At 42.5% G+C, this 25,302-nt stretch overlaps 1 protein-coding gene across 1 annotated transcript in view; it reads left to right on the top strand.

Moving 5' to 3' along the window:
• LOC6565960 overlaps positions 1-24,806 on the top strand; it is a 60,589-nt gene extending 35,783 nt beyond the window's left edge. The window contains 6 exon segments of the mRNA XM_001992685.3: positions 5,934-6,721; positions 7,344-7,500; positions 7,566-7,662; positions 7,857-7,986; positions 22,798-24,457; positions 24,786-24,806. Of these exon segments, the coding sequence (XP_001992721.3) occupies positions 6,361-6,721; positions 7,344-7,500; positions 7,566-7,662; positions 7,857-7,986; positions 22,798-24,224 (2,172 nt within the window). The 5' untranslated portion in view covers positions 5,934-6,360 and the 3' untranslated portion in view covers positions 24,225-24,457; positions 24,786-24,806.
• The last annotated feature ends 496 nt before the right edge of the window (positions 24,807-25,302 follow it).

Genomic DNA, 25,302 nt, shown 5'->3' on the forward strand with positions numbered 1-25,302 from the left:
TTCAGTGTGTGAGTGCTGCATTAAAAGGCTTTGCATTTATCAAAATCAATAAACCTAAGTACTTAAGTACTCTTTAAAAGTACAAATAAAAGTACAAATTATGTTCAATTTAATTATGTTGCTGTCAACATATTTGTATTTATATTTATATTTTGGTTTATTTGACAAGACCACCATAATGACAATATTATTAAAATAGAGTAGTTCTGCAAGTGGAGACTCTTTTTATTCTCCTTCTCGTTTTGCCTGGATACCGAAGGTAGAGATTTAGTCACCAAATTAATGATTAGACACACTCAGGGCACAAGAATGTTATTTGCTGCTACTTATTGTCAGTTGGTATTGCCTTTCAGAGTATCAGAGTATTCCACAGTTGGTTAAGCCCAACTGCTGCAACGTTTCCATTTGATTTTTATGCAGCGTTTATTTTTGTTTTTCAATTTATTTGCTTGCCCCACAAACACGGAGCTAAGCAATAACAACAGGAACAACAACAACAACGACAAGATTGAAAGGCGCTCGTTGTCAGACGTGACTGTTTTACAGTTTGCATTAAAATTGTATTTTTTTTCATTTCCATTTGGCTTCTTTGCGTCTATTTGCAGCTAGCCCAGCGAATACCACATCTTTGAGGCTCCACTTTGGTCGTACACTTCACTTTCACTTCAACCCCGTCTCCCCCATGCTCCGCATGCTGTATTTGTATGCAATTTTTGGTGTGCGCCTCTGTCACGCCTCTAAATTTCCGCCCATTTGGGGCACTCTAATGGGTTAACTTGAGTTTGTTACTATCTAACTCAAGGGCCGCTCAAGTGGGCAAAGCCCGAACATTTGTCTGACGACGCCCCAAGCTCATGGCTCAAGGCTCAAGGCTCTTGGCTCGGGGCTCGGGGCTCGGGGCCCCGGGCTCAAGTTCAACTTGTTGGCCAGCAAATTGTGAGGGTTTTCAAGTTATTGTTGACCAGTGCGGCGTGTCGTGCCCCTGCAGCTGGATAAGTGCGGCGTAGGGGCATAGCAACGGCAGGGTTGCACAATTGGGCTGACTTATGTAAGGAGAATTAGACATGCATAGCTCGTAGCTGGTGATAGCTTTTCAGTTGTCGGTATCATCTTTGAAGTCATAATTTGTACACCAGGCCAGCCAGACCAAATTTGACCCAGCCCCCTTCCTTTCCCCATCACCTTTCATTTCCATCCATCTCTTGTGAAGTACGAGTGTGTAAACTTTGCTTCATTACTGCAACAAATCACGCTCTCTCTCTCTCTCTCTCTCTCTCTCTCTCTCTCTCTCTCTCTCTCTCACACTCTGCCTTATACGCTTTCCTTTTAGCAAACATCTCTGGGACTCGGCTTTCTTTCCGCTGTGTGTATGTAATGAACCCTTTTACTTGAAAGTGTGACTTAGATCAACAGTTTGTGGAAGCTTTTCACTCTGTTAGTTTTGCTGTATTCTTTGCTTGCACTTACTAAAATTTGGCACAATTTGAGTTATTTCTTTTGCTTTGCTGAAGCGTTTATTTTTTGTTTTATTTTTTTTTGCAAACTTTCCGAGCAACCTATCAAGTGCGTTGACTCCGGTCTGCAGCAGTTTTAATCCTCTGGGCTGCCTACCACAGCTGTTCCCTCTTGTGTTCTAAGCGTATTTTGCGTATTGATCTTTATGTTGTTTATAGATGATCTGCATCCGTTATTGTATATACTTTGCACCATCTTTTTATAAGTTGTTTATCGTGCCTTCCCTGTGAAGCACAGATCGTAGCTGTTTCCCTTGTCCACCTAATTCCTCTCTCTGTTATTCACTGACAGCAATAGCTATGTTCCAATTGCAGTCGGTTTTGTGGCTCATCTGCTTAATCCGCATCAGCGTCCGCAACTGCATCTGCATCTGCATCTGCAACTGCATCTGTACCCGCATCTGGCAGCAAACTCTTTCGCCCCATTTGGAAATTTGACCTGAGGGCTTGTAAGCCTTGTTTTCGTCGGGTTCGGCTTGGTTTGCTTTGGTTTTGGTGGCTTGGCTTGGCTTGGCTTTAGGTTTAGTTTCTGGCTAGCCTTTGGCAATGCTCCAGTTTTTCTGACATTTTGCAATTGCTTTTTGTGTGGCTGCCAACGCTCTTTGGTGCTTTTGTTGCTGGTCTTATTACTGTTGCTTTTGCAGTTGCCGAATGTTGGATGCCTTTTACAAAATCTGAGGCGTGATTTGCAGTTTAATTGTGCAGCAAGGTTGCCAAGAACGCACCAACTGCGAAATGGATGTTTCCTTTGGATTAAACTTACTGTACGCAAATCCTTCCCATTCCTACCACTGTCACTTCCACTTCCCACCCATCTCACTTCTTCCTGTCATTTCCACCTGTTAATGGTCTGTTTTATCTGGCCTCCGATTTAAAGGCGAATGATTCTTTGTGGCACACGTTGCGTATATGTAACTTGGCCAGCTACTGACTATCACGGCAAAAGCAAACAAACTAACAACGCTATGCAATTACTAAAATTGCCGCAATTTTCACATTATCCATAGCCACAGCCACAGATTCGAAAAGGAAGAGAGAGAGAGAGAGAGAAAGAGAGAGGGAAAGTAAAAGAAGATGCTGTTAGTAGTCGCTCCATTTGATTTGCCATGTGGGCCAAATCAGTTGCAACTTGCAATCAAAATTCCGTAAATACTTACTTATAAATACACATGTGCGTTCTGCTTAAGTAAGTTTCGGGTTCAATCAGGAATATTGCGATGCCTTCGGAATTCAGAGAATGCCAGCATCAACGTCTGTCTTGACAAACGACTCACGACCTCACCGACAGACGCACAAACATACAAACAGGCAGACAGAGTGACAGGGAGACTGAGAGACTGAGAGACAGAGTGTAAGGATGGACGTAAGGAGCAGCTGCAGTTGCTTGGATGAATTTCATACCATGTTCTTGCATTTGATTAAGTGCTGGACGTAGTGTTTAGTGTGAAGAAAAGAGCTTGTGAACTTTTTCACCTGAGCTAATGATCCATGTAATCTGCTCGAGTTCTTTTTACTCTATTTCCCCTCGCTCTCTCTCTCTCTCTCTCTCTCTCTCTGTCGCTTTCTCTCAGGGCTTTCCCTCAATGCTGAACTGTGTGGCAAAGGGAAAGCGCCATACAGCAGGCAAAAGCTGCACATAATTGGCATAAGCTTGCACTTAAGTCAAAGGCACACACACACACACGAGATATATATACATATACAACACACACACACACACACACACACACATTGAGCATTCATGTGCTTTCTGCTGTGTGCTTACGGTAGATTTAACACAAGGCGAACGTTCAATAAATGTCAGCAATTAAAAAGGTGCGATGTATGTGTATCGAGTGTCAGACCGAGCACTTTGTATGCATGAGGAAGACAAGGGGGCGGTGTAAGGGGTGGGTGCAGTGAATTGGGCAATGGGCGTGATTAAGCGCGCAACCACTGACATATGAGGGCAGCAGTCGCCGCAATATGGCCCACATGGCCAATTGCAAATACTCGAGCGACTTCGTATTAAGTTGAGGCTCTAAGCCTGAGCCTCAGACTGAGCCCTGAGCCCTGAGCCCTGAGCGTGAGCGAATGTGAAATTGAAATGAAAATGTTTGCACGAAGGTGCTCATTTATAAAATCGATGGAATTTGTCAGCGCGCTCTCAATTCCTATGCCATGCTAAGGATTATGGCAGACAAGCATTTAGCCTGACAGACAGACAGACAGCCAGACAGACAGACACACATACAGGCATCGAAGCGAAGCGATTTAACAGAAAGCAAAGAAAGTAAAAATATCAACAATATTATGAGTGAATATGGCGGAGACAATTTCTGGCTGAGCGCATACGATTGACAGATGTGTTCGCATATGCTAAGCAAAGTGGCAAGTCGCATCGACTCACAGTCAGTCAGTCACTCAGTCACTCAGTCAGTCACACGAGCGTGTACTCGACGATTTGTCATGGGTATTAGAGCTTACTGCAGCTGACGCTGTTTCCAGTGTGAAGGAAAGTTAATACTTAAATAGGAATACATTTACCAAAATTTCATATGAAATACATGCTTTCTACAAGTAAGAACGCTATAATCGAGTTAGCCCAACTACGATATACCCTGCAGCCAGCTGTTAGATATATTCGATATATTCTTGGCTTGGAATTTCTCGATTTTTTTAATTAAGGTATTAAGGAGTAAACAACAAATAATTGCGCTCATATATTAATTCACAAGACCGTACCAAAATCACTGATTTGCCTATGTAGATAACGAGACACTATGGAATACACACAAATACAAAAACAGAAAGAAAATACTCTGTGAGAGAAATCTATCGATATTCGAGTTATGTAACAGACACTTGCACAAATCATTATACTCTTGTTGTAAATTTTCATTGGATTCTTGACATAAAAGTGGTGTTACATGTAATTTATTTTCAAACAATTTAATTTCTTGGAAATTTAACACATCAAACTCAACTCCAACTGTTGTAGACCCTGTGTGGTGTAGATTCTAAAGATTGGACTGCGAAACACATGCTGTTGAAGTCGTCTACATTTTCTGTAATTTAATCTTTGCCTTTGAGCTTTAAAGTTCTAAAGTTTTGTTCATGTCTATTTACATATTATATCCACATTTCCATAATATTTACGTAAACATGTTTAATAAAGTCGTAATAATTAATGAATTATTGTGTGCTTACATATTATTGTATTACAATTACACATTTTAATATTCAGTACATTTTAATATTCAATATTCAAATGTATTAAATGTGTGCGGTTGTAAATAAAATATATTTGATTGCTGTTAATTCGTTTGATTAATTTAAGTTGTCTCATTGTAGCCATAATCTGTTTTTCTCTCTCTCTCTCTCTCTCTGTCTCTCTCTCACTGCGCCTGTCTCTGTTTTTGTCTCTATTACTGCCCATCTGACTGTTTGCGTAAGCTTTTGCAATAACCCGTTTAGTGAGTGTGCGTTCGTGAGTGTGTGTGTGTGTGTGTGAGTGTGTATGGGTGTGGGTGTGGGTGAGTGTGCTTGGTTGTGTGGAAAACGTGACGTGATTATGCGGCAGGCTTTCGTAATTAGCATTGAGGCTTAGCCAGCAAAAATGAAAGTCATAACATAAGCAAAACAAATAACAACAAAATGTTAACTGGGTCCTAATTGAAGTCCCATTGAATAAATGAACATGACAACACACGTGCTCAGCAACAGCAGCAACAACAGCAGCAACAACAGCAGCAACAGCAGCAACAGCACCAACAAGGAACAACAGCAAGTACAGCATCAACAACAGCAGCTCGTTGTCAACTCTGCAACTCAACAACTTTGTGTGCTTGGCGGACAATCTTTAATTTAAATGTCGGCCATCTTCACGTTTATCAGATTATGCGACAGCAACACCCACGGCACATACACACACACACACAAACACACACACACACACACACACACACATACACACACACACACAAACACACACACACACGTACAGAATGATCCACAAGCATTGTTCCTGCTGCTGTTGTTCTATACACTCTCTCGCAGTGGGCACATATACTATGACAGTAGATTTGCTAAGACAGCGAATTAGACACTGACCTAATTGAATTAGAATTCGGCACTGTTTCATAAATTAATTAAAGTCACCAAAATACCACACTTGTTCAATAAAATGCCAGAAATCGCACACTTTTTGCTACGGTTTATCACGGAACTTAGTCTTAGAGTATTCAATGTATCGATTTAATATGGCAGCAGCTGAAATTACTTCCCCTTCTTGTTGGTAACTCAATTACGCAGCGTTTGCCTTGAAATTCGTCCACACCATGTATGTGTGTGTGCGTGTGTGTGTGTGTGTGTGTGCCTAGAATCGCAATTTGCATTTCCATTTCGCCAGTTTTTCACGAAAATATTTTGCATTTGCAGCATCCGGCGACAATTTGTGTCACAGCGCCCGAAAACATTTCCGAGCATCATAAAACAACAACAACAACAACAACAATAGCAGCAACAAGAAGAAGAAGAACAGCTGCAACAACAACAAGAACAACAACAGGAACATTTTCATTGCTGTCGACAACATTTTATGACGGTCACATAATAACGTGAAGCGAAAAAAATCTAAACGCTCAACGGACAGAAGGCGGCGTATGCAAATTACGTGCCACATGACGCACCAAAGCTTTTGATTTGATTGCAATCCGCTGCTCATTCAGCCATTTGCTCATTTAGTCATTTGCTCATTTGGTCATTTGCCACGCATTACCTGATTGATTGATTGATTGACTGCAGAAGCAACGGGAGCAACGGAAGCAACGGAAGCAGCTTTAATATTGTCCAACCAACAGATACAATGAACAAAAAGCCATCAATGCCGCTGGCCTCCTTTCTCAGCAGTGACAACGGTAACATCAGCAACATCAGCAATATCAGCAACTGCGCAACAACAGCAACTGGCAACAACGTGGCCGGGAGCAGTTCACGTATTGGTCGGCAGAGCGGCTCAAGCATGTGTTTTGCAAGCGGTGCTACAAATGGCGCCCAGGGCGCTAGCAATTCATCCAGTGCAGTGGGCGGAAATGGTACCACTTCATCCGCATCGAAGGCGGATAAACAGAGGGATGGCAACGGCAATGGCAACGGCAACAGCATCATCAGCAGCATCCTCTGTGGCTGCCAAAGGGCGCCCAAATCGCATTGCATATCAGCGACAGGTGAGTGACTGTCGTAATTTAAGTGTCCGCTGCACTGCACCCAATTGTAACCTCGATTGATTCAATAACAGCCACAAGTGCCAGCACAATCGACAAGTGGCAGAGTGGTGCCTGTGCAACTGCATGACTATAGTTGAAGTGGGACAAAGATTTATGTGTGGCGGACAGGGTTTAAAGCAATTAAATTACTATTCAGATGTGTCATGTTTGAGCTCAGCTCACAGAAAGTCTCTGTTCTAGCCACTTTAGTACACTTTAGACCGACTCCCGCCTACAAGCCCTATGATATCACATGGCTTAAGATATAACCATCCAATCGACCTCAACAACATAATCCAGATATTTCTCTACTACGAACTTTAATTCAATTGCGAAACACGCAAAGCAAATCAACACACAAAGCTACAAAATTGAAGTAGTACAAACATTAAGTTCCATAGCCATTAATATGTATTTATATTAAAAACTGAAAACAAGTCAAATATAAACATTACAATTCTGTGTTGCCAGTTGCCAGTAAAGATAGGATTCGAGTTAACAAAATATATTAATCAAATGAGAAATATATATAATATATATTCAAATAATACAACTCTATCTGTCTGCCAATCTCGCCTCTCAGGTGTACTGCTGTTGGTACTGCTGTACACGGCCATGGGCTCGATAATATTCGTAACGCTCGAGGGCGAGCTTGAAGATGCGACTGCACTGGAAACAGCTGTGGCCGCTTCCAAGCCATATCCACGCACCGAGCTGGCGAATGCAGAGATACGTTCCCGGTAAGTGTCCGTCGACGAATCTTCATCGTATCATTTTAGAAGTTTCATTTAATTATCGATTACAGAACCGTTGATCGACTGTGGTCCATAACGGAGGATCTCAATATACTCTACAAGGAGAACTGGACACGTCTCGCGGCACAGGAGGTCCAATTATTTCAGGTGCGTATCTGTGTGAGTGTGCGTCTGTGTGTGTGTGTGTGTGTGTGTGTGTGTGTGTGTGTGTGTGTGTGTGTGTGTGTGTGTGTGTGTGTGTGTGTGTGTGTGTGTGTGTGTGTACTGTGCACAGCAAATACAAATGCCTTATTGATTGTGTTTTTGTATTGTCAATTGGTTCTTCATCTTCAATCTTGCAGGACACTCTGCTGCGTGCGGTGCGCCAATCGAAGGTTTATCAACCTGGTGGCGTACAAATGAATGCACCGACTCACAAATGGACCTATGCCTCGGCCTTTCTCTACTCCCTGACATTAATTACAACGATAGGTGAGTGCAGCACTCGGGAGCAATAGCTCCTTGCCCCATCCCCCCCTCCTATTCTCCGATCCCCCTATCCTTCTATCCATTGCTTTACCTCATTCCACATTGAGTAAACACAGTTGTACAATTTATTAGCACTCAGCTGACGTTTTCCGTCTGCCAACTGCAGAACTCTCCGCATCAGGATTCAGTCCAGCATAGCTCCTCTGTATACCCTGCCTTTGGTGGGGGGAGGGTAGGCATAAGGGACTTGGTGTGTGCGTTTGAGACGTTGACTGAACACGCCTCAGTGGACAGATGACCGGCTGACTGGATGACTAGTTGACCGCTGTCTGCCCGCCTGCTGCTGCTTTTAATTAACAAACTGTCAACTGGCGGCAAGGGCCAAGCATCGTCTATTTTTATTTTTGTTTTTGTTTTTTTTTCTTCCGTTTTTGCTGCGTTTGTTGTACTAGCTGTTTATTCTCCTTGTTGTTCTCTTGTTGTTCCTGCTGTTGTTGTGTTTCCTTGGTTTTGTTTTTTGTCGATATCCGCCCGCTTGACAACATTTTTCAATTTGCGAACGCGTTGATTTTGCAATTTCCCCCAATTGGCGACTGAACTGCAGGGCGGCAATGGAGGCGGCGTCCTGTGGTATGGTTCTGGGCGTGGTGTTTGGTTGTAGGCCTGTTTCTGCTACTGTCTGCTGCTGTCTGCTGCTGTCTGCTATCTGCCGGCCCACATTCACGCGCCGCGATTTCAATAAATTATAAGCAGCTCGAGGGCTAAGCAATTTGGCTGACAGGCGCAGAGAGCGTCGACAGGCTCTTTAGGCCAGGCCAGGCCAGGCCAGGCCAATTGGCCTGAAGGATGCGACAACAAAAGCAAGAGAGACGCACGCAATTAAGATGTATGTAAAATGTCATTAATTTACCACATTCCCAGTCGCTCCCTCGCACTCCATATTTCGGTCTCTTTCTTGCATACTTCTTCAGTCAGTCGTTGCCGTTGTCAGTTTTTGGCATGTAAATTCTGTTGTAGGTCGTAAATGCCAATGGAAATTACAACACGAAACGAACTTTGCAACTGGCAGCCTACTTATTTATGTAACTGAATTGTCCATTGAACCACATGTTTTTTTTTTCTCTTCTAGCATCAATTTGTCTTGATATTTTAAGATTAACATCTTGTGGAGCTAGACAAATTCTATAGAAACTCATGCCTTCCACGGAATTCCGTTGACAGGTTGATAGGTTATGTGATCTTATGAACTCTATTGCACCACCTTTTGAGCTTGACGTTTCCCAATCATCCCAAGTTCGTGGCTGTTTCGTATCTAATATGTTGAAAGAACTTGTGTTCTGCAGCTCTTTAGATATATTTTTACAATTTTCTTTTATTCCGACAATTTTTAATTACAAATTAGTGTCGGTTAATTTTGTGAGAAACCACTTAAAATATGCGTGTCTAACACAATTGTAATAGTAATTTAGCCAAACCACCAAAATTATTATCTTAAATGAATCCTTAAATATTCGGACGATGTGATAATCGAGTTTCTTCGCTTTTCTTTCACAAAATGCTTAAAGGCTGGCATTATGGCTTTAAGTGTTCATCAAAAGCTGATTGCACATTTTATTGATTTTTACCCGATTGCCAGCAACGAAAGTGTGAAAATATCCATGGACAGTGGCTTCAAAATATCTATCTATATTGTTATCGATTAATTTCCACCCCAATGGCTGCACAGATTGTAATTGAAAAAAGAAGATAAACTAAAAGTTAAAAGCTGTGGAGGTTTGCTTAATGAAATGCAGGACTGTTTGGTATATATTAAATGGCAGTGCGATCTGATTAATGACGCGACTTTGTTCATTTTTAAAATATGAAATTAGTAATGCAATCCACCTGTTTGTCAACTCACAACTCGAATACGAAGGGACAGATTCTGTCATAAAGCAAACGCGTCTAACAACATTTTAATGAGCGTATCAAAAGGTGTGGGAGTGTTTCAATGTGTGTGTGTGTGTGTGAGTGTGTGAGTGTGTGAGTGTGACGTCATGCAGCAATGATCACGCACACATAAGAAAGGGGCAGGCACGACCACAAAGCCACATACTCACACACACACACACACACACACACAGACACGCACAGAGCGGAACACACATCGACTGTTAGCGACTGTCAGCATTTTGGCTACATTAAGTAAACCAAGTCAAACGCAAGGGAACATCAAAAGCAGCAAGTGATTTCCGGCTGCCAGAGGAGCCAGCGAACCCACACACACACACACACACACACACATACATTACTTACTTTATATACTGTGCTGTGTTAAATCAATCGAATTGTCGACGTCGACATCAACATTTGGCGGCAGTGTCAACGGTCGCGCATCGCATTATGTGAAATTGGGTTTCAAATCAAAACTCAATTTCAGGCACGCTTCGCTAGCAAAAGGCTCAGGCTATCAAAAATCTGTCTAAATAACTCAACTTCGACCCTGACACTCCTGGCAACCAACCACCCCCCACCATCCACCCCTTCCCCAACCCTCAATCGCACACCCACCTTTTGTAACCTATACATTTGACTGTTGTTGTGTGGGCGTCATCGAAATTATTTTGACATCACACACAGCGAGCAGCAAATGTTCTGTGGTTGGCAGCTGGGCCAAAAAAAACCAGGACATAGACAGACGGACGGACAGACAGACATACACACGATACCAACTGGCAGTTGCTTGGCAAGAGCCAAAAACCGAAACCCCAAAAACAATCAACGCAGCGCCTAAGCTGCCCACATGTCCTTCCTCGTCCTGCCCCATAACGTATCTATATACCAGACTGATTGTATCTGTGGCCATGTCTATCTGTGTTTTTGAGTGTGTCTGTATTTCTGTCTCTCTCTGTGTCTGTGTGTTAGCTAGAGCACATCAATCAATTATGAAACAATTTAAGCAAAATGCGTTTCGGGGACACATTTTGTCGTGGGGATTTTGATTGTTTTTATGCACGGTACCCCGCCTGCCTTCCTTCTGGCCCGTCGACTGTCGCAACTGTAAAACCGAGTTAATGCGTTTTTTTTATAAATATAATAAATAGCCAGCGTCTGGGGAATCGGGTATATGGGCGGGCCACATACACAACTAAGTCGGGCTTGAGTTATTATTTGCCAGCGCCCTCGCCCTCGCCCTCGCCCTTCAAACCCGTACCAGGATATGTTGCAAAAAGTTGCAGCTCAAAGTTTTGTTATTTGTTTTCTTCGATGGCTGGTTTTTGTTAATGCGCTTAGCGAGCATTAGGCCAGACCGCAAGGGGCTGCTGTCGAAGCAGCAAACAAAATCGAGTCAATGCGATGCCAGAAACCGAGGTAACCGAGGCTATTACATAGAATTGGTTAACTCAAATCCAAATCGATTACGGTGCCATTGCCCATTATGCGCATTTCAGTTAAACTGCCGCCTGCCTGGATTTAGCCAGTTCTTGAGCTCTTTTTAATGGCTGCCAGCCTCCATCAAGCGAACACTGCCTGAAATCGGTCACGAGTTCTTTGGCCCGCCTTTCACCTTTCAATTAAATTGTTGGTCCTGACAGTTGCCACAGTCACGCCCCCAACTATACCAGCCTATTGTTTAATCAAATGAACAACTGACTAACTGTCTGCTTTAGCTGTCTTGGATGTCTTGGATATCTTGGATGTGTTGGCTGTTTGCCTAATGGCCGCTGCGCTTGTCAGCAATTGCCACATAAAACAAATTTCATTGCCTACTTTTCGGGGCGTCCGCGCATGAAGGATAAGTTATGGTCTAGCTAGGCGCCAAACAACTTAAGTGCAATGTCGCACACACACACACACACACACACACACACACACACACACACACACACACAGACAAATATACAAATGTATATTGTATTTTCTCGCGCAAATCCTTTGCTTGCTTCATTTCAACCATTCAGAGATCATCCTCATTTCCATGGAGCAACAACTCTGAGTCGTTTTTGTGGCATTCACATCTAATGAGCCGCTTATGCACTTTAAGAGCTTTCAGCTCTCTGATTGATTGCACCCAGGTGGCATTGCTGTAACAATGCGACAGCTGTGCTTTTGTAGCTGTAAATCACTTGAGCAGCAAAGCAATTCAATTCAACGCACACTTTTTATTATAATTGTTATATTTTTATACCAAAGCCATAAGAGTAAATTGGTTTTGTGCAAGATTCGTCTATTGTGGCTTGTGCCCGCTTCAGCCGATGTGTTGAAATTGATTTGATAAATTCGATAGCAGAAAATCGGAAAAATCATATATTTCCCATAATTTTAAGGCTAAATTCTTTTTCACAGTTTTGAGTTACCAAAATAAATGAATTGTTGAAGTATGTAACAGGCAGAAGCAAGCATAAAGTATATATCCTTGCTCAGGATCAATACTTGTTCAGATGCATAAACAATCATGAATTAATATTCTGATCTTAGCCATAACATGTATTGCAGTACTCGTATTATAGCACATGCAAGGCACTTTAGGGTATCTGCATTTTACATTCTTTATGGTATTTGTATTTTATTATTATTATTTTGTTTTTGTTTTTTTTTTTTTCGCCAAATTGCACAAAAAATGCCATTCGGGGTTTTAATAATATTGGAGCAGATTTAACTAATGGCATTGATGATGGGAGAGCGGCGGCATCTGAGACATAACCACGTTACGACATAATTCATGGGCGCACGTTGCAACAATGCCAAACCAAAAACAATTTCAATTTATTTGCGCTAATAAACGAGTCGCGATTATGGCAAATTAATATCGCGCATACGCCATGTATTCCATATATTCGCATGCAGTGTTTGTAAAGTAATAAAATTAACACATATGCGCATAAATATAAACATCTACACAGCCACAGACACAGCTACAGCTACAGCCACAGCTACAGCCACAGCTACAGCCAGCAAATGCGCTCTCACCCACTCAAAGCCCACCCCTGCTGATCTGCAACATGTCCCTCTTTTGATTTATGATTTTCACTGAATGTGTGTCGCGCCCGTGCACTGTTAACATAACGTAATTATGACTGTGACAGCAGCAATTCACTTAGCGCGCCACTATTGCACTCTCAGCAGCACCGCACCTGAGTCGTGTCAACAATTTTGTTTGCCATTCAATTGTTTGCCTGCTTATTATAAATTGATTAGAATTAATTTGCATCGCTTCACATTGCTTGCAAACCAATTATCTCGGCTCAATTTGTTGCGAACTTCGAATCCTTTAATTGAAAATTGCATTATTAACATGCAATTGTTTATCATCTCGCAACTGTTTTTGCTGACCAACTAACTAAATTGTGATCAACTCACAACGGACAAGTACGCTTATATAAGCGTTATAACGGAAAGGGAGTGGAATACTTTTATGGTGATCTTTGTGAAAATCAATTTCAAACGTGTGCCGGAAGTTGAATTTGTAGTTTTGTGAGCACAAATGTTTATTTTCGTCAAGCTTACATAATTTATTAAGTTACTTTTTCGTAAACTGAGTTTTAATATGTCATATTTTTACCAAATTCTGTCTTCTTCATATTTAATCAGTGACTTACTTTTGTTTTCATTTGATTAAGTATTCCATTTTTGCACTCAACATTCATGCAATATACACATGCACAAGAAACCCTTACCTGTCTCTCTGTTTGTCTGTCCGCCTGTCTGTGTGTGTTTGTCTCAAGTTTCATCTGTGGCTCAGACCTTTGACTGACCGTTGACCACTTTTTTGGCCATGTACTCGTGCCTGCGGTCAATTGTACTTGTTGTGTTTGGTCCGTTTCGCATTTAGCCAACGCTTGAAACGTAGACTTTTAAATTAACTGGACTTGCACTGCTGTTTAATCGGCTTCAATTCGAACAAAAGAAATAATATTAGCAACAAAGATACCTTATTGTTTGCATTATCAACTGATTCGTTTGATTGATTCTGAAACAAACACATTATTTACATTTCCATTCTGGAGAGGCCTTTGTAATCGTATTTTTCGTATTCTCTATGCAGCCCTTTAATATTTCCAGAGATATTCGATTCCCCTTTTTTTTCTCCCTTTTTTCAGCTTCGTCTTATCGCATTTTGTCTATTCTCTAAATGCGCTTGATGCACGCTGCCATTTCTTTTCCACGATCTCCTCCACGTTGTTTTTTTTTTAACTTTAAGTAGATCCTTTTTGCTTAACCTCATTTTCTGGACATGATTTTAGTGAATTCTCGTAATCATGTTACTAAGTTTCCATTACTCTGTCCATTTGCTTCCCTTTTTAATTTTCCAATTATAAAGCTCGTTGCGAAATACTCCAAGTTGAAAATTTCCCTTAAATCCCGCATTCTTTGCGCCTCTGTTATAAATTAACCATAATTAACAATGGGCCTTTCGCGTACACTTACATATATAAATTATTTATAGCTGTTGTCCGCATACATATTTGCATGACTGTTGCTGTCGCTGTCGCTGTTGCTGTTGCTGTTGCTATTCGATATTGACAACTTTATTAACCATTTCGATGCTGGCCATTATTTGATACGATTGCCGCAATCGAGTGGCAGCTGCAGCTGCCAACGCTCGCATCTCATTCCCACACCATTTCTATACACATACGCTTACTCATTCGAATTCGCATTCACATTCGCATTCACATCGCATTGATGAGAAATGCGAATGCTTTCTCTGTCTCCTCGGCAACCCGGAACCCGGAAACCAGACCAGACCAGACCTGACCTGTGAAAGCCGTCACGTTTTGTTGCATGTAATATGTAATATTATTATTACACAATTTGTATGCGTTGACTTTTGTTGTTGCTGTTGCTGTTGCTGTCGATGCTGTTGTTCTTGTTCTTGTTGTTGTTGTTGTTGTTGTTTGACTGGCAACTATAATTTGCGACACGTGCCGCCAAATCTATGGCCGGTCACTTGGGTGTTGGCTCCCATTGGAATAACTTGGCTCCATTTGGGTGTTGCGGCTTGTTGTTCTCATTGTTCTATGCGTTGTTATTTTACTTGTCCTGCTTGTTGTTGTTGTTGCTATTGTTGTTGTTGTTGTTGTTGCTGTCGGTGTTGGTTGTTATGCGTGCAAAAGCGCGGCAGTTTATTTTATTTTATTGCAATCCGCCGCTCGCCGTTCGACATACGACATTGGCACTCATTTTTATGGCTTGAACGTTGCGTGGGTGTCTATTGTGTGTGTGTGTGTGCGTGTGTGCGTGGGCGTGTGGGCGTATGGGGGGCGTGCATGGTGTCAAATATAAAACAAATAATGCCAAGAGCTAACAGCGAAAGCGAAAGCAACACGCCAACATAGCCAAGTACAACAACAATCACAGATAAGTCAGCATTCTGCTGATGCGAAGGATTTTGCAGGACCCGCGACAAGTATTATATGCCAGCTTCACACACACACATATATATATATATATATATACAGAAGACAAGCGCGTAACGAACCACTCAACACTTTATGTTCTGCTGTTGCCCCACTCCCCTCCTCCTCCTCCCCATCCCCCGCATTTTTTTCAATGTCTTGCCATTGAACATCAACAACAACAATGAGTAGGAGGAGGAGGAGCAGCAGCAGCAGCAGCAGCAGCAGGCTCAATATGTGTCACACTTACATGCCAACCAGCCAGGACTTACCAGATCCCTCCTCAACCTCCTGGCCCGCTGCCCGTTTGTCTTTGTCTTTGGGTCGAGCTCTGCAGTTTTTCATCTACAACGAAGGCAGCAGCAACAACAGCAACAGCAGCAGTAGCAGCAGCTGCTTTAGCGTACTGCAACAGCCCATCAATCTTTTAAGCCCAGCCAGTGCCAGTGCCAGTTTGCAGTTACGTATGCGTATACACTGCATACACTGTGACAATTTTTGCCAATCAAGCGCCGCTTGTGTCAGAAACTCAGCAGCTCGCTTTCAAAATAGCTGCATATCAATGCTTTATCAAGTCAACAACAACATATCCACTAAAGCCACGTGTGCCCCAAAAGCAGCAGCAGCAGCAGAAATAACAACAACAACTGACTGCATCAATGAATGCCCCAATTTTTGTTCTGCCCTTTTTTTTTGCGTGGGGCATTTTGCTTTGGTGGTGCATGTTGTATGCTTCGCTGGCGCTTTGACAGTGGCAGTTTTGAGTGGTCACTCTGTTGCACAGCTGTCACCCTCTCCATCTCTCTTGCTCTTTCTCTAGCTCTTGCTTTCACTTCCTCTCTCTCTCTCTCTCTCGCGCGCGCTCCTTCTGTTAACGCTCAGCTTTCTGACAAATTGTTTGAAGCTGTTGCAAAGTTACAAAACTGTGCAAAGATATGCTGAAAACAAAGTGTGCCATATACAAAAACGTTAGCTCATTAAGCCAAAACGAGTTAGCTGTGAATTCCCATGTAAAACTATCGAGCAAATTTTGCCAACTGTTTAATTAAAATATGACATTAGCCATGCCACTGTCAGGATCATTTTGACTGTTATAAATTATTTCACAAACTTTTCGACATTAGGCGGCTTAAATTTGGCTACATGCATAGACGTGACTGACTCGTATTGAGTGTGGCTGGCTATAGTTTTGAGTGTTATGCGAATGTGAACTGTTATTCAAATTGTCGTAGCATTTTACAACACTTTAGGCTACGTGACTGCCCAGTGTTGTTGTTGTTGTTGTTGCTGTTGTACAAATTGAAACAGTTACTGGCAACAGTTGAACTCGTTAAGGTTAATGTCTGCGTTGGGCCTGATTTGGGTTTAGAGCAGCTATAGCTTTTGCTGGTATGCCAATTTTGTTTCATTTTCGTCATTTCGATTTTGCAATTGTCTTCGACGATTTTCATTTTCATTTTGATGACGCATTTCCCATTTTCTCCCTCTCTTTCTCTTTCTCTGTCTCTCTCTCTCGCTGTCGCTCTCATTTCGCTTTATTTTTTCGCTGTTCGTATTTGTTTGTCGAACATATTTGGACATGCTCTCTCTTCCTCTGTTGACTCTCGTTTTTATTTATGTTTTGACATGTTTGTCAGCCGCTTGCGTCAGTACGCAATTCCATAAGCGCATTCATCGTTTTACGAGCGCTGCCACGCCCCCAGCCACTCACCACCCAAGCCCACCCACAGACATAGGCAGGCAGGCAGGCGCGCTGAATGATTGCTGCAGCATTGTTTTGCCCATTTGTTGTGTGCATGTGTGTCTGTGTGTGTGTGTGTGTGTCTGTGTATGTGTTGTGTGTGTGTCTGTGTATGTGTTGTGTGTGTGTGTGTGTATGCATTCCTGTGCGCGCTTCCATTTTATTTTCATTTTTAGCGCATTTGCTGGCCACTTAAATGGCCGATGTTGGCGTCGACGTCGACGCCGCTGCGTCTCGATAACAATTTTAATAGGCCATTTAATTTTTAATTAATTCCTCAAGCGTTTGGCATTTGGCAAGTCATAAAAATGTTTGCTGTCATGTTGTTGCCGTTGTTGCCGTTGTTGCCTTTGTTGTTTATGAGGCGGGGGGCGTTTAATGACATGTTCGCTGTTGCCTTTTGTTGTTGCATATCATTATGATGATTGTATGTAATTTTAATGACATTTACATAATTCTCTCTCCAACTATATACATTGTACATTGCTCTCTCTCTCTCTCCCACTCTCTCTCTCTCTCTCTCTCTCTCTCTCTCTCTGTCGCGCTCTCCATATCGCTATCTCTTTTTGGTTGCGTCTCTTTTTGGCTATCTGTGCGCTTCGGTTCACATTGTTTATTGAATGATTTTCGCAATTTCATTACTCAAACTTCCTGGCGCACACACACACACACTTACAGTCTGAAGTCTGACAGTGTGTGATTAAAACGCTTAAAGTCGCTCAGCTAAAGTTGAAATCAAGGCACCAATACAAAGTGCAATTTCGATTTGTATCGATATTCGCAAAACAGGTGTAATTATCGATAAATAACGGCAACTTAATATTCGAAGTCTCTTGCTCTTCTTATAATCCCAAACGAAGATCGACCTGTCGGTTGATGCTGATATTGATGAAGAATATATATACGTAATGGGGTCGGAGATGCCTTATTATTCAGCCTCTTACAACAACTTGCGCACAAATTAATTTGGAGCATTTTGAATGGGTTCTGGCTACAACTATTCTCGAGTGACGTAGAGCGGGGGCAGGGAGAGAGACTTTATTGCAGCAATGTCTCATTGTGATTTGAGCCCGTGGAGCATGGAAGTCTGTTTGGCTTCAGCGCAAACTCCTTGCCACGCCCACATCCTTAAGTCATCAAGTGTAGCTGAATTTTGTTTTGGTGCCAGACGTCCTTCCCCACACTTATGGCCATTGTTTGGTTTTATATTGGAACCATTTTTGCGACTCTCCTAATGGTATTTTGTGAAAATTAATTTCTTAGCTATTAGAGACGCTCGCTCTGGCTACAAGGCAACCAACCCCAAGCCACAAACACCTACCAGCGACTGCTCTCCCTTCGCAGTGTGTGTTTGTTCTTTGTGTGTGTTCTTTGTGTGTGTTCTTTGTGTGTGTGTGTGTGTATTTTCTATTTTGTATTTTGTAATTACTTTATGCCCGAAAATTGCCATAGTAAAATATTTTGTTGTTTTGTTGATGGCTTGGGTTGTGCACCACCTCGCAACAAACCAGCCAACCGCTCCCGTTATTGGTATTCCTTCAACAGCGAGCCTGCTTTGAGGTCATGCCTCCGAGGGCGGATGTTGGACTCTGCGTGCGTATTGTTACTGCTGCGTTTGAAGCTGCTGCTACTGGGACTGATGCGATTGCTGTGCATTGTAATCAATGGTCACCAATCAAATCGAACGAGTTGGCGAATTCTTCGACTAAAACGGAACCGGCCAACTTTGAACCAACGTGAACCGGAAACTCAAAGTGTCAAAAAAGAAAGAGTCCAATTGCCACTTGCCACTTGCCACATGCCCATTGCCTCCTTCCACTTTGATGGCAACCAAAAATGCGCCCAACCGAAATCAGCAACAGGGCGCAGAGCTTACGCATTGCAAATGATGTGATTGATTTTTGTAAACAGCGAGAAAGGAAGAGCTCCATTCGCAGTTCACATTCACATACATACTGTGGCAGGGCACTTCTTTACTCAAACACACGACGGCTCAGTTCGGTATCCACAGAAAGAATGAGCTTATAGCACATACAGCAAACAGTTGTTATCGATATCCAGCGATTATCTGAGATGCGAGACACAACCGTGTACGAGTTATTTATATATTGGATGATTGTATTTGCTTAATGTCATCAGCACTCTGCATACTACAATATATATTTAAATGCCAGGGAAAGTTTACATTTCAATTTGCAAGTCGTCCCGCATGCATTTCAAAAACTATCTGAAGCAATCTGTACAATCTGGCACTTGCCACTGCGAATTTCAATGTCCATGTGAATCTTATTTATGCTACATTCATTTACAGTAACTTCTGCAATTATCTTTTATTTGAAGGACGAGATGATCGCCTCTTGCACTCACAACTTACATAGGTATCTCTTAAGCCATTAACTCTTCAACAGAGCAACGCATCTTTTTTTGGGGTACCCTTAAATGCTCCAGCTGAGAGATGGTTAAGATAAATATTATACATTTGGCATGTACCCATTTTCGTTTAGACCAGTTGGTACTTTACTTGTATTTAAGATGTACATAAATAAATAGCTCAATTCTGTTTTCAAAGAGTATATTCCCAAGAGCGGAAATGACAAATCAAAATATACTTTCATATTTTTCTCGTTTCTCGTTAAGCTAATAAGAGCCGAGAGTAGAAATTGTACCCTTTTTTTATTTACTTTATTAAATTTGTACTGGATGAGAAAAGCATGAGTCAGCAATCCAAACGGAAAACAATCCCATTTCTAACCTTTTGTCAGGCCAAATTTCTCATCAAATATTCGGCTTTGGTCTGCATGTCATGTGGCTGCTATGACATGTTCGAAGGTTAACAGTTGCCACAATAACCAACGAAACACATGCCACATTCACAACAAAAACAACAACCATTCAAGAAATGCTCCACAAAAAAGAAAAAAAAAAAAACATATTTTAAATAATTTTACTGTCAAATACTTGAAAATTCTACTCATAATTGGCAGTTTTTGCAGCATGGCCTGTGGCCCATTTCAAATCTTTAGCAGTTGATAGGTCCAAGCAATTCAAGTGCCGAGCAAAGAGGAGGGAGGCAGTGCAAATGGGGGGGTGGCAAGCATCATCCTGACAACATGTGCGCCCTGTTAGTTAGTTATAACCACATACAGTTTTATGCAGACCATATTGTAAATGTTATAATTTTCACCAACAATTTTGCCAAGTGCTTGCTGTGGGTGCAAATTCATAAGCAACAGGATGACGAGGGGCTGGACACACTGGACACACTGGACACACTGGACACTGGATGCTGGTGGCTGGTTGCTGGTCGCTGGCTGCTGACCATAGGGCAGTCGACCTGGCTATGTTGACCTTTCCGCTTGGGTATTCAGTGCGGGTGCGGATGCCGCTTTAGCATGGATAGTAATCATTTTTAGTAACTTTTTTGTAGCGAGTGGATAGAACAAACCCCTCCCATCCCCCATCTATCTATCTCTCTCTCTCTCTGTCTGTCTCTCTCTTTTCCTGTATTTTTCATCCGTATCCCTTACGCTGTAGTCTACTTGGTCTTGGTGTGTCATATGTGCACTTAAACGTGCTTTGGGTTTTCAAATTTTATTTTATTAAGGGTGCAGCCAAAAGCATTCGCTGTACATACGTGAGTAAGTAATTGTATGTGTGTTTGTATTTATTTAATTTCGTATACCCTGTAAGTTAATGGTGTGTAGAGTGAGTTAACAGTCAACTGCCATTCGTTGCCTTCTCAAAGTATTGTATTGTTCTCAAATTCACAAATTGATTTAAAAGATCATATTTTGAAGATCACATCGGATTAATAAATATATATTTGTGTGAATTGCAGCAACTGTTATAATTGAAGCTGTGTGGCACTAAAGCTAGTAAGCTTTAAGTTCGGATTGTCTGCGTGGCATTTTATAGTCAGAGCGTTGATCCCTTGCCTGTTTATCCTCAGATATTTTATTCCGGCTTTTTATCTTTAAAATAATAAACTTTAATACATGCCTGCCACACATAGTCGCCGTACACACACTCTCGCTCCACACACGCATACTGGCATACTTATTTACACACATTTATATATGTACACGCACATTTTACTCAATTATAAAAGTTTCCACATTAAAAGTTCATTGCTAAGGCAGCCGAAGCGAGAGATGCCGCTGCGGGTCCAAGAATCTTTTGGGTGGGATTGCCCTGTTGGGTTAGGTCGTGCCTGCCAGCTAATGGGCCCCCCCCTTTGCCTGCTGGTTGGTTGGCTTGCTGGCTGACTACAGGGCCGACAACATCAAAGCCGCCATAGTCAAAGTAAAACGTCTGGCCGTAAAAGTTGTTGCTGTTGCTGTTTTTGTTGTTGTTGGTGTTGTTTTTAGTGGCCGACACAGGAAAAATTAAAAATATTGTATTTGTTGGTATACCAAAAGCAGCTACAGTTTACAACTTACAGCTTACAGCGAGCAGTTGTTACAGCTTCAAGTAGCGGAGTGCGCCACTTCATATGCCATGAGAGAAGTGCAAATTATGCTATACTTATAATAACATACAACTAACAACATTTTACAACTGTTAAACTGTTATACTGCCGTATAGCTAATATGCCGGCTAATATGATTTTGTATAGTGTATATTATCTAAAGGAAACCGGTGCAATTTGTGTCTGCCGAAATATTGTGTTCATGTTTTACTCAAACGCAGATGTTTATTTGACAACCTAATTAAAGATTTGCACAAAAAGTGCTTAGGGGCAATCAGTTGTATAAAGTGTTATACACCTAGTGAAATATATAATTTGGCACTATTAAATGTGTGCCTAAAAGAAAGAAAGAACAAAATTCTGTTATACACTGGCAATATCCTTAGCCCATTTCAAATGCGTTTCTGTGTGGTAAATGATCCCCCAAGGCATAATTTCACGCACATCTCTTCATCTCCCTCTTTGCATCCTAATCAATAACTGACAAGAGCCTCACCGAGCTCCTTGCGCCATGGAGCATTGGTTCAGCAGATTAAACACTGGCATTAAATCGGCAAAGCCCTTCCATGTCTGTAGTAAATTCTACGCTCAGCTTAATTTCAAACTTTGCAGAATGAACTGTTTGCCGAGAAATAACTTCAACCTAGGCAAAACAATCTTCAAGTGTTCCATTCAATTCAATTATGTCGACATTATAATATGTATTATTTTATTTGAATATTCTATGGGATGGCTAGATACGTTTGTGCCTAAGGATGTTACAGGTCGCTCGATTGTGCTTCATGCGTTTGTTTTCCACTACCACTGTTCGATGGTCCTCAGATATCGATACTCTGCTGTCCATTCCAGTCCCTAATTGCTTAGAAAAGATCCACTGCAATTTGCGTAACTCAAATGTTGTGTAAAATGTACATTTGTCCAAATATTATTATGCATATATATCAGAATTTCAGACAGGTTGCAGATAATAGACTATTTAGACTACATAATTATATTGGCTGCGGAATTGGGTTGCTCGCTGAGGTTAAATAAATTGAAAAAGTATTTAAATTTTAAACCAGATTCATCAGTTACATATGTGACAGATATACATATATTTATGTGTAAACATATTGCAATGATTAGCCACCAAACCATTTATGCTAACACCTGCATTTCTCTATTCTGTCGTACTAATTAAATTCACACACACACACACACACACATTATTTTAATTATCATTACAGGTTATGGCGGCGTGTCGCCACGCACACAATGGGGGCGGGTGGCAGCCCTGGTTTACGCCCTGTTTGGCATTCCGATTGTGCTGCTCTATTTGTCCGCCATGGGCGAGGCGCTGTCCGCTGGAATGCGCTGCCTGTTTCGGCGCCAGCGTGTCAAGGGCAGCGTTGCGAGCGGACCCACAACCGGATCGAGCGGCAGCCGCAAATCGGACAAGGCCAAGGGGCAGCAGTACAATCAGCATTCGGCTGCCAAGCTGCATCAGTATGGGCTCCCGCCCTCGGTTTATCAGCAACAGCAGCAGCAGCAGCAGCAACAACAACAGCAACAACAGCAACAGCAGCAGCAGCAGCAGCAACAGCAGCAAAAGAAGACCAAAAAGTCGTCACCCAGTGTACCCATCTCGATTTGTGTGTGCGTCCTCGTCTGCTATGTGACCAGCGGTGCAATACTCTTCCACAAGCTGCAGAACTGGAGCGTGCTGGAGTCGCTGTACTTCTGTTTCACGTCGCTGGGCACCATTGGCTTTGGCGAGCTGTCGCCCAGCGGCGCAGTTGCATTGTATTCGGCCTCCGCTTACATCATGGTCGGCATGGCCGTGGTGGCCATGTGCTTCAATCTAATCCAGACGGAGATTGTTATGTGGCTGCGTCGCTTCAGCGTTCAGGATCACGTCACGCCCAAGTCCGAGGAAGTGGCCCTCGTCACGGTGGCTGTGACGCCCAAGCCCTCCTGACAACGACCCAGCGCCGATATGTTGGGCGGCGGAACCACTGCTGCAACAATTGGCCCGGGTGTCCAGTCGGGCAATAGTCTCGGCCAGCATCAGACCATGTTCTTTGGACCGGCTCACACTCTAACCCAGTACAGTTCGCTGCCGCGTCGCAGTCACATGCATGGATCAGTTGGCGGCGGTGCAGTTGGAGGTGGAGGCGGAGGTGGCCCCTTGGCTTCTGCCTTTCAGCGGAATACGCCCATACGCCGCTCCACGGGCATACCGGAGCACCATATGGAGTACTTTGTGCCGCGCAGCATTAGCGAATTCAATTTGTCCGGCGTCGGTGATTTGGCGCTGCCACCGCCGCGCCGCTTCTCGCCCAATATGGGCGGCATGGGCATGCCCATGGGCATGAACATGGGCGTCAACATGGGCATGGGCATGGGCATGGGAATGCCGCATGGCCTCCAATTGGGCCCGCCCCAGACGCTGATCTGTGCTGCAACACCGACAGCGCCGCCGCCTGCCCAGCTCCAAATCGTGACACTGAAGCCACGCAGTGAGAAAATGGTCACCTTCGAGGATGAGTCCAAGTCAGCATCGGCGGCAGCAGCAGCAGCTGCAGCTGCAGCAGTATCAACACATTGTCCACATGGTGTTCCGACTACGCCACGCAAATCGAGCGGTGGCCCCTCAGCGGACATCTTTATGTGACCAGCCACCAGCTGACCAGCAGCTGGATCAGCGGATCAGCCACGGGACGAGGATGCTGACCTAAATGCAGCGCTCCGACTGCGCGACAGCATTGACGATGCACTATGCCCCAAGCCGGCTCCAGGCGAGATAATACGCGTCTAAATATTGGTTGCATGTGTGGCAGTTGCAAGTTGCAAGTTGCCAATTGCCAATTGCCAATTGCCAATTGGAATTTGAGTGCAACGAACACTGTAAGTATATGCACACACTTACACACACACATACAGACACACACACACACACACACACACATACAGAAAGATACACACACAGCCACATGCATGCAGACATACATAGGCAGATGAGTAGTATTCATATGAGGAGGGTGTTGGCAATAAACTTCCAGCTTTGGCATGCTAATTAGGTGAACAACAATTACAGTAAAAACTAAATTAACATTAACATTAACATTAACAACACCAACAACAACAACAACAACAACAGCGAAAGCTACAAAAATTGCATCACACAATTGAATGGTGTTATGAAAATGATTTAATTTAAGTAAATACCTTTCAGAATAATATGCGTGTCAACAGGAAAAAAAGAAAGAAATAAATAAAAGTGAAACAAATGACGCCTGCTGTAAATATATATAGACAAAATAACCATATACAAATAAAAGCATACATACAAATATACACACATATGTATTCAATGTATCTGTGTGGCAAAAAAAAAAATTTAAAAAAAAAATGGAAAATGGAAAATTAAAGAAAGAAAAATAAACAACAACAACGCGCAATGAAAGGAAACATTTAAAATTTAAATGCAAAATGCAAAATGCAAAATGTGAATCGCACAAATAATTTAAATGAGCTGGTCGCGCTAATGCCAAAAGTGAAAACAGAAATTAATAAATATGTACGAAACACTACTAACGATGAATAATAAATAACTGCAAAAGCGAGTGATGGTCGTGGAGGGTTGGTAATGGTGATGCAAGTGCAAGGCAAATGCAACATGCAACATGCAAAATGCAACACACAAATTGCAAATTGCAAATGAAAAATGAAAAATGACAAATTGTACGTTG

The sequence above is a fragment of the Drosophila grimshawi genome, unplaced genomic scaffold (genome assembly GCF_018153295.1).
Source record: "Drosophila grimshawi isolate 15287-2541.00 unplaced genomic scaffold, ASM1815329v1 contig_848, whole genome shotgun sequence".
In the NCBI taxonomy this organism is placed as follows: domain Eukaryota; kingdom Metazoa; phylum Arthropoda; class Insecta; order Diptera; family Drosophilidae; genus Drosophila; species Drosophila grimshawi.